The sequence below is a fragment of the Neolamprologus multifasciatus genome, chromosome 7 (genome assembly GCF_963576455.1).
Source record: "Neolamprologus multifasciatus chromosome 7, fNeoMul1.2, whole genome shotgun sequence".
Taxonomy (NCBI): Eukaryota; Metazoa; Chordata; class Actinopteri; order Cichliformes; family Cichlidae; genus Neolamprologus; species Neolamprologus multifasciatus.
This window is the reverse complement of record NC_140445.1, coordinates 13726150-13736486: the sequence shown is the minus strand read 5'-3', so window position 1 is coordinate 13736486 and position 10337 is coordinate 13726150. Positions and strand designations below refer to the sequence as shown.

At 37.8% G+C, this 10337-nt stretch overlaps 1 protein-coding gene across 3 annotated transcripts; it reads left to right on the top strand.

Moving 5' to 3' along the window:
- The first annotated feature begins 3196 nt into the window (after positions 1–3196).
- LOC146513921 (beta-1,3-galactosyl-O-glycosyl-glycoprotein beta-1,6-N-acetylglucosaminyltransferase 4-like) lies at positions 3197–8164 on the top strand. Of its 3 annotated transcripts, none has more exons than XM_085168490.1 (3): positions 3197–3736; positions 3850–3931; positions 5522–8164. In XM_085168490.1, the coding sequence occupies exons 1-3, from the start codon at positions 3577–3579 to the stop codon at positions 6813–6815; spliced, it is 1536 nt and encodes a 511-aa protein (XP_085024616.1). In that variant the 5' UTR covers positions 3197–3576; the 3' UTR covers positions 6816–8164. The 3 variants fall into 3 exon arrangements, with proteins under 3 accessions (XP_085024616.1, XP_085024618.1, XP_085024617.1); XM_085168491.1 differs by having other exon boundaries at positions 3198–3736; positions 3850–3906; XM_085168492.1 differs by lacking the exon at positions 3850–3931.
- The last annotated feature ends 2173 nt before the right edge of the window (positions 8165–10337 follow it).

The window sequence follows — 10337 nt, the reverse complement described above, 5'->3', positions numbered from 1 at the left end:
CTGACGTATGAACCCTGCTTCCGGCTCCAAGCTCCTGCTGAGTTAATTGAGGCTGTTGCCGTTATACCGTTTAGTAGTTTAGTAGTACAGTGTATCTTTTTTTTTTTTTTTTTTTAACACAAACAAGCCTTCAAGAATAATCAGTGGTCGTTGTCTGCATCTGTGGCTTTTATCAGCGCTGTTCATGTGGATCACGTCTCTGCTTTTTTTAATTGAGAGACGAAGGTAGTGGCCCACTACTTTTGTCCAGCGAGATTTTTTTTGCAGTGTGTGTAAAAAAACAAAACAAAACTTAAACCCAATAACTGGGTGATAACAATGACAATGGCAATGTGGAAGAATCTTAGCCCACTCGTCTGTATAATTGTTTAAATGCACCTACATTAAAGGGTTTGGAGCTTAATTAAACTGTTTAATGTCACACCAAAGATTTTCATTCGTTTTTGAGTCCAGACTTTCTTTAGGTTACTTTAAAACCTTCATTTTTTTTATTTATTTATTTATTGCTGTGGTTTTTTGGATCTTTGTCCTGCTGCATACCCCAAGTGTGCTTCAGCTGAAACTGATGGCTGGACATTCTCCTTTTGCTGTTTCTGGAAAGAGCAGAATTCATGGTTCCATCAATTCACCCAGGTCCTTAAGCAGCAAAGGATGCCCAGACCATCACACTACCACCACCATGTTTGACTGTTGATATGATGATCTTTTTCTGAAATGCTGTGTTAGTTTTACCCCAGATGTAACGGGACTCAAACCTTTCAAAAACTTCTCATCCTTTCAAAAACCACTTTTTCTCATCCGTCCACAGAATATTTTCCCAAAAGCCTTGGGGATCATCAAGATATTTTTTTGTAAATGCGAGAATAATCTTTGTGTTTTTTTAGTCAGCAGTGGTACTTTCCTTGGAACTTTCCCGTGGATGCCATTTTTGACCAGTGTCTGTCTTATTCTTGAATCATGAACACTGACCATAAGTGAGAGTAGCCTGCAGTTCTTTAAATGTTTTTCTGGGTTCTTCTGTCTTTCCAAGCATCCATTGAATGGACAGATAACATCTGATAACATCCAAAGAGCAGGATGTCAGGATCACCCATCCCAGCCACCATATCACCAGTCTGTTGCACATCTAACACATAGAGACAGAAACCATTCGCACTCACATTCATGAGTTACCAATTAGAATTACCAATTAACCTAACCCCACTAACTGCATGGCTTTGGACATGTGTGGGAGCTGAAGTGCCCGGAGAGAACCCACTCTTACACAGAGAGAACATGCAAACTCCACACAGAAAGGCCCCAACCAGGTGGTGGAATTGAACTCTTGCTGTGAGGCAACAGTGCTAATAACCACACTGCTCCATTTAATTTTAAAAACTGCATTTTGTATTTACTTGGATTATGTCTGTATAATATTAAATTTAATTTTTACACTGTTTGAGTGCGACAAATATGAAAAAACAAAACAAAGCTATGGAATCAGGAAGGAGGTAAATACTTTTTCACAGAGCTGTAGCTAGATGCTGAGTTCTCTAATACGAGTTTTTTTTTCTTATGCATTGCCTTCATTTGCCTACAAAGACTGCCTCAACATTTTTTGATCAAATAATTCCTTAAGTAATTACTTACCTACTTACTGAATCTGTCATAATCGACTTTTAGTCTAAGGATATTTTGTGAATAAGGCCCTTGATCTAGCTGTTTGAATCAAGCTTCAAGACCTGAAATATTTGTGTCTATATTGTGCTCACATAGTGGTCACTCCTACATAAAGCTGTGCTTATGTATGAAAACCTGGAGCCAGGCTGGGAACTTGGCAGAGACAGAGTGGCCTTTCACAGTGTGCAGAAGGTGGCTCTTGGATAGGTTTACAGCAGTCTAACAGCATTTTTTTCTTTTTCTTTTTTTTCTTTTTTTTGTTGGCCCAACCCTCTGGCTCCTGTTATGGCTCCTGATCTGACTTTTCTTCTTATATACAACACTAGCAGAAATATTTTCCATCCAAAGGTCTCATTATTAATTTGCATCCAGTATAATCTTACAACATATTCACAGCCACAATATTATAATCATATAAACCAGCTAGGCGTAATTCCCTTTCACCTTTATTGTATTTAAAGAACATTTCTGAGCAGAAAAGATTGTAAGATAGTTAAAATATGATTGTCCTTTCATCTTGTTGGATGTGGAAATTCTATATAACAGTGTCGAACTCTTATGAGAACTTTTATGAGCTTTTCTTATATGAAAATATCTTGGTAGTGTTAAGCAACCACTGTTTGGTGATGACTGTAATAAATGGAAACAGTATTTGTTTTCCTCTTGCACATGCTCAGTGAAGCGAGGCTTATTCTCGGAAGACACACAGAGAGTGGGTGAGAGAGTGAGCAGATCCCGGTGGGGGTTTTAATTCTTCTTTTAATTTTTGAAAGTAATTTTTCTTTCATTTATAAATAGATTCATTGGTTTAAAACAGCATTTGCATTGCATTTCATTTTCAATATTTGTTTCTAAAGTATAATAAAGCATGTGACTGGGTTTAATGGCTCTCTGTTAGTTGTGTCACATGTAAAACTGTCAAAAAAAAAAAAACGTAATTGGTTTCCGGTGTCTCTTTCAGTTTCTTTGTATTTTTGTTTTCTAGGTTAGCTTCATAAAACCAACTTGAAGAGAGAAGAAAAAAAAGACACACCTCAGACCAATATATGCCTGTACACCTGCACCCTATGCTTTTTTTCAACAAATGCCTGGACTTTAGTTTTGCATGGTGTTTTTAAGTATGACTTTCATTGCATTACTGATAATAATAACCAATCTGCATGACTTTGAGTTGACATTTATGACCCAGCAAAATCACCAATCTACATTCCAACCTGGCTCATATTAGTCACTCGTGTAGGTAGCATATTTAATTTTCACGTGTGTTTTAATAGGCTGCAGTTTTAAATGCGTTTAAGCCAGTATCTTAGAATTCTTTTGAAGAATTAGTTTGCTTTTCTGTCATAAAGAGATAATCAGGATTGTGTTATTTCAGAACAAAGCCAAGTCACTGAACGACCGTCGTAGATTGATTTTTTTTATTCTTCCTCCACCCCCCACCCCACAAAAAACATAGAAATGACCTCACTGTTGAGTTTTCTCACACACCACCTCCAAGTTTTAAGTCTTGAGAGCTCCCACGATTGGTACAGCTTTCTTCCTTCTCACCCTTCCCTTAGTGAGTTCAGATGACTCCAGACACGGGGTTTTAATTCAAACTATTTTAACCAGATTTGTTCAGGAAGCAGTCGTTTCAGCAAAGCGCATTTGCAGGGGAAACCGTTTTTTATTTGCTCCTTCCCCCCTCTTAAAACAAGTTTTGTTTTTTTAATTTATTTATTTTTACCTACTACAGAGACAAACCAATGATTACACACAAAACACGTCTTTCTGCTTTTTCTTGCTTTTCTGTTCGTTTCTTTCTTTCGTTTTTTTTTTTTTAAGACTTGAGCTGTAATTAGTTTCCTGAACCCCTCCCTCTTTTCCGGGTTATTTCTCAGCGCGTCTCTGTCCTGTGGTCCTCAGCTCAGCGCGGTTATGACAGCTTGTCGCGCTTCTTCTGAACACGGTTTCCTCTGTTTAACAACGTATAATCAGAAATTTCTTCAAGTTTGCGTTGTCCACAGATGTCGCGACAGCAGTGTGGGGAAAGTGGAAGGGCAGGGAGGACGAATGCCCACTCTTTTTTCTGACATAGGTAAGTTTTCATTCTTCCTTTTTTTCATTCTTCACTTTCGTGAGTCGAAGTTTTACTGTCGAAGCAGCGAAGACGGAACATTTGCATTGAACCCACGTTTTGACAACTTTCAGGTTTAAAAACTGCTTGCCAGGTCTTTTGGGGAGACCGGCACCAGCGTGAAGAGCAAGGTGAGGGCTTTTCACAGTATGGAAGGTACCCATCACATCTAAATTAGCTCTCCCGTTTGCTATTGTATATCATAGATGGCAAATGCCTCCTAATTTCACTTCTGTCTCTTTCTGTCTGCTTAAAGAGATGATAAGCTATATATTCTATGGTGTTCCGTTGTTTTTATTGAAGGTATTTGCAATGATAGTCTTCAAACAACAATAAACAGATCGCACGTTTGGAAGTTTGGAATAAGCTGTTTTGATCTCATTTATTTATTTATTTATTATCGTCCACTCTGAATTGGATAACTTATTTTAACTTCTTTTCTAGTGTATATTCACGTCACCTTTGTATTTTGGTCACTCTTTGTGTTTTGGTCACTCTTTGTGTTTTGGGCACTCTTTTTAAGGGCACACTTATAAATTTCAGACGAATTTCTCCTGTTTTGAATCGGGAGATGTTGTTTTTTTGTTTTTTAAACTAGGCCTATGAATTTTCAAAGCAAATGACAATAAGGCAACTATATCCATGTGAAATCTGTAAAACGAAATTTCCAAACGTAAAGGGATTTTTAATAGCAATTATGTCTCTCTGTGTGTTGTATACTTCTCATTATATAAAGAAAAAAATCATATACGTCAGATCTGAATAAGACCCTGTTTTCTGTTTTGTTTCGTGAATAATAACGTCCGCATATACAATAAAGAAATGCAAAATGTTACCTTTGTACTGTAGAAACTGTAAGTATTACAAGCGTACTTAGGAGTTGGTGAAATCTGATTCTGTGTTTCCTCAGAAACTCTTAAGTAAATAATTGTTGACAGAATATTTGTTTTATTTTTTTAAACCAGAGAATTTATTGAACCTTCCGACCATTAAAAAAATCAATTGAATGCAAATTTACATATATATGTATGCATTTGAATAATTTTTGCCACATCTATTTATTGCTTAAAAATAAATTAAAATCAGTTTTGTTAGGGAAAAAGTTATGACGTTGAAGTCTCACAAACTCATGTATCAAATATTGTACAACTGGCATTACGAAGTGACACTTTCTTTCTTTTGGACACTTGTCACACTTCTATGAAGGTAACATAAGATAAGATAAGAAAAGATAGATTTTTACTGTCATTGTTACCAGAACAACGAAACACAGTTGTCATCTCTCCATTGGCAGAATGGAGAGCACAGAGAATGTACACAAAAAGGATATGCACAAGTTGTATACAGACACAATACACACACACACACACATATATGTATGTATGTATGTATGTATGTATGTATGTATGTGTGTGTGTGTATATATATGTGTGTGTGCATGTATATTATACTGTAATAAATACAGTTTATAAATATAGTGCGAGTGTCCTTGAGTGTTAGCAGCACAGTTAACCTTCAATCAGGGTGTAGGGCACGTTTGACAGACTGTGGGTAGAAGCTTCTATTGAATCTGTTTGTTTTTGCAAGGCTTCACTGGATGTGCTGAAGTTATTGCACAATAAACAAATGTGGAGTAACCCTATTCCAAAAGAAACTGAACATTTTTCTAGGTGGTTAGGTATTTCTGAAGAATAACATTATCAGTTGGGTTTATGTTCCTTCATGTTGTGTTTTCTCTCACTACAGAATGACCATGCGATGTTTATCGCTGCGACTAAGACGAAAGCAGTTCCTTCCCTCCCTCTTGTCATTGCTGACTATATCCATCCTGCTATTGGTCTGTGTCAAGCACAGCTACATCACTGAACCTTCACATATTGGTACAGACATGCAGATAATTCCCAATTACAATATTGATTGCTCTGCTATTTATGACATGGACCCAGTGGAGGTGGGGAAATCTCTGCTGATCAAAAAGAAAGACGTTGTGGAGAGTAAAGATGAAAGTCTAGCTTATCTTACCTCTAACTGTACTTTATTCAGAAAGTACAGGGGTTATGATAATGTGTGTGCCACAGAAGAGGAGCAAGACTTTCCTATTGCTTATTCTTTGGTTGTGCATAAATCTGCCTGGATGGTAGAGAGACTCATCAATGCACTGTACTCACCCAGTAATATCTACTGTATCCACTATGATCAAAAGTCCTCTGCTCAGTTCATATCAGCCATGGAGGGTTTGGCCCAATGTCTGCCCAATGTCTTCATTACCAGCAAGAAAGAATCAGTATATTATGCAAGCATTAGCCGATTAAAGGCTGATCTCAACTGTCTGTCTGACCTTTTGGGTTCAGAAGTCAAGTGGAAGTATGTCATCAACCTCTGTGGCCAAGACTTCCCTCTCAAGTCCAACATGGAGCTAGTGTCAGAACTAAAGCAACTGAATGGCAGAAACATGTTAGAGACGAGCCGACCCACACCAGCTAAGAAACAACGGTTCACCTTTCACTACGAGCTGAAAGATGCCAGCTTTGAATATCAAAAACTGCCAGTGAAAACAGAGTATGTAAAGAACCCACCACCGCACAATATTGAGGTGTTCTCTGGAAACGCCTACTTTGTACTTTCCCGGAAGTTCATTGAGTATATGAATGCCTCAGGTGTAGTGAAAGATTTTTTGTCCTGGTCAGAGGACACCTACTCCCCAGATGAACACTTTTGGGCAACACTTGTGCGACTGCCAGGTGTCCCTGGAGAGGTGCCTAGATCCAAGCCTGATGTCACAGACCTGATGAGCAAAACCAGGCTGGTGAAGTGGCAGTACCTGGAGGAGCAGCTGTACCCACCGTGCACAGGGACACACGTTCGCAGCGTTTGTATATTTGGTGCTGCGGAAATGCGTTGGTTGCTGAACTATGGCCACTGGTTTGCCAATAAGTTTGACCCCAAAGTGGACCCTGTACTCATTCAGTGCCTTGAGGAGAAGCTGAAGGAAAAGCAGAAGTTATTTCAATCAGTGTCACTGACTTGTCGTAAAGGTTAAATGATGGCTAAAATGGATCAGGAACAAATATTATGTTCTTTCAGTGATTTTTCAAATTTGACTGCTATTTCTCATACATCATTATCTTTGAAGTTACAAATCAACATAATTGATTATTTATAATGAGCTATAAGTAATAGCGAAGGGGACTAATCACTGTTTTCTGGTCTTTTAGAAACAAAAGTTTAAGTGGGAAAGACAAAATGCAGTGTTGAGGTATGAAAATGGTGTTTACAGCTCTAATATGTTGCATCGGCACTGTTTGTTTAAGGAAAGGTCTGGCCAAGCTGCATTCTTTTCTCAGGGTGTTCTCTCTCACTTGAGTCAGTTGTTTATCTACAAAGACAATGTTGGTTTTATGGTAAATGGTAAATGGTAAATGGACTGATTCTTATATAGCGCTTTTCTACTCTCCCGGAGTACTCAAAGTGCTCTATAAATTTTATGTATTTTTTTATGTATTCAGTTTTTAAGAGATTTATTTCTTAGATTTCTGTCTTCACAGAAAAGTCCAGTTTACAAAAACACACCCATGAGGAACATGTCTTAGCAGAAACAGTTGTCTACTTCTCATTGTGAATGGGGAAAACAGGGATAATATTTGTTTTGGTTAATTGGTTGAATGAGAGGGAATGAGAGGTAATTATACAATAATGACTGGTTACATTTTAAAAGCTAACATGCTCTTGCCTGTTTCTGACCGATTCCCTTTTCCTCTGATACATGTGTTAACGTTTTACTACAGATTCAGTTTTCGGATCATTCTGATGGTGCTCTTGCAAACTATAATAACAAAATATTATTTCCTCAACACACAGCATGCTATCTGGACAGCCCCTTTTTCCATGAAATGCAATGGAACACATTGGATTGGTTTTACACAGAATACTGTGTAAAACAGAGGAGAGGTCATCTATTCTATGTCATCTATTCCTCACAAATTAATCAAGAGCTAATTTGTTTGCAACAATCGAACTGGTGGATGGATACAAGCTGCTTTAGTAAGGGTTGATTCCAACTATATATGTAATGCAAGTTTGCATCGAACTATAACGTAAATTGGAAAAATAAACAGCCTCTCAGTGATAGACTGTATATAAAAGATTAACAGAACTTGTTAGGTTATGAAAGTAAAGGTCATGGAGGAAACCAATGCAGTATGTGCCTGTTGATGGGGAAATAAGCCCGATGTTCATCTGATATGGCTTTATCAAGTGACCTGCTTTAAACATGTCCTTAAATAGTTCCTTGTGATTTTCTAGTCTTTGATGCTTGAATTGAGTTGAATACAACAAGGTGTTCATTTTACAAATTATGGTCCTCAAATAAAGTGAAAAATTACAACATGATTCAGAATGGGCGTACTCTGTTATTTATAGCTAGTACTACTGAGCATGGATCGTTGCTTGGTTTCTCATTCACATCCACCCCAAAAGTTATGCCTGGTTGGAAAAAAACAAAAAACAGCAAAAACAAAAACCACAATAGTCAAAAGACTCCAAATAAAGGGTGGCCTCTTTTAATTACAGTTTATACTTTTCTTTTATCTTTACTGCTTTCACACTGATGTTTTGAGTTTTACGATAGACAGGAAATGAACACTGCAAAAAAAAAAGTTCTGTTGCAATTAGGATTGTGTACTGAAATACCTTAAATAGTTATTCATTTTAAAGCATTACTGCAACATGAATCGATATGCACACAAGGAAGTAAAAAAACAAAGAGGCTATCTCAAGAGGATCTCTGTTGTTATCTGAGCTCTATTTACATGTTTACAAATGTCAGCAGTGGACAAACATAGGAACTTATTGCAGCTACCACAACTCTGAGCAAAACAATAACTTGAAAAAAATGTGGTTCACATAAATCAACCATGGTTGTTTACGATTATAATTAGCACTGAGCTACGAGGCTCCTATTGTCGAGATTTCATCCTTGAGAACATAAACAGGAGAAGAGCAGATTGTCATGGTTCTCGCTGGACTGCTCTCTTTTGCATCCACTGTCTCTCTTTCTTGTTCTTTCAATTCTTAGGTGGAGTTGGGCAGGCGCTGGTGCATTGCTCTGACCCACTTTCAGCCAGCACACCTAAAAGGGTCAGCAGAAACCTTACTCCTTGCCAGCTCATCTTCACCCTTGTGGTGGTAATCAGGTTCTCAACTTATGAGTGCCTTCGTCACCTGACCTTGTTCTCTTGTTTGTGCTCCGAGTTGATTCGGTGCCTTGGCTGGACTTGAGTTACCTGCAAATTGAGATGGGCAAACTAGGGCTTTCTGAAACAATGGAAAGTCTGAAGCAATTGTGCCGGATTTGTGTTGATGTTTCGAAACAATCTGACATCTAATCTATGTTTGCTCATCTTTAACGACATTGTTTATTTACAGAACATTGAACATGTCACAGATGGAGTCATGAAAGCTTATTCAATTCCAGTAAATCATAGACTTTATGGGATGTTCCAGTTTTGCATATAAATAAAATGACCCCGTATGAGAACACTACACCTGTAAGGACAAGTAGAAGCTTGTTTTTTTTTTTTCTGCAATTCTATCACTGACACAATCAGCAACAACACCAAAACAACCCTCATGTTACTGTGGAAACTGACTTGTTGGGGCATTAACCCATGATATCTGACAGGTTTCTGACAGCAGGTAACTGGGAGAAAATCCTTATATACTGCCGAGGAATGCCAGTTACATGTCATTTGTGCAGACTGGCAACAGCAGTTAATACAATGCATAAACCAACCAGAAACACACAGATGAAAGGAGTCCGTAAAAGACTAATGGACAAGCTTTTTGTTATTGTTTGTTCTAATGTGTTTAGCCTACATGCTAATCTGATCACTCTAGATAAAACAGCTGAACTGAGCTTCTTTGTTTGCAGTGATGTTTTACCAGATTAAACCAGAAAACATTCTTAGCTGATGGATCTCTGTCATATTATTCACACGTGAAATAACACTTTTTTCATTTTAAACTTTAAACTGGGTCTAGCTTTGGATTTACAAGTACAAGTGTGGAGTGTCTTTCAGTTTCAGTTTTACACAGATTGCATTTGCAGCCATTCTGCCATCAGATACCCTGAGCTTCTTTCATCATTTGGACGTTTTAATGTTACATACCTCTATTTCTAAAGTGCTTTTCCAGCCTTTCTTACCACTCAAAGAGCTGTAGACTACAAGCTAGGTTTGTTCATGCATTATTTGATACACTTTTTGAAAGGAAAAGTGTCTTTGAAAGGAAACTGGAATACCTGGAGAAATCCTTGTAGGCACAGGGAGCACACACAAACTTCTCACAGAAGGGTCTGGATCTCAAAGATTCGGACCAGGAATCTTGTAGTTGTGACTCGGTAGTGGTAAATAATAGTTGGTGGATCAGCTTTGATACCAAAGGTGGTATTGGTACTGGATCAATAGCGTCATAGAATCAATACTTTACTTTGTTTCTCTCATCTTAGTTCAGTAGTTTTTTTCATCCTTTAAGTTATTCTGTGTCTGTGCATACACTCTACCCC

Excerpts from the sequence above, each read along its gene's own strand:
- LOC146513921 (XM_085168490.1), top strand. The coding sequence starts at position 3,577 with ATGACAGCTTGTCGCGCTTCTTCTGAACACGGTTTCCTCTGTTTAACA. Across the intron at positions 3,737-3,849 it reads CACTCTTTTTTCTGACATAG|GTTTAAAAACTGCTTGCCAG; the intron begins GTAAGTTTTCAT and ends GACAACTTTCAG. Across the intron at positions 3,932-5,521 it reads GGCTTTTCACAGTATGGAAG|AATGACCATGCGATGTTTAT; the intron begins GTACCCATCACA and ends CTCTCACTACAG.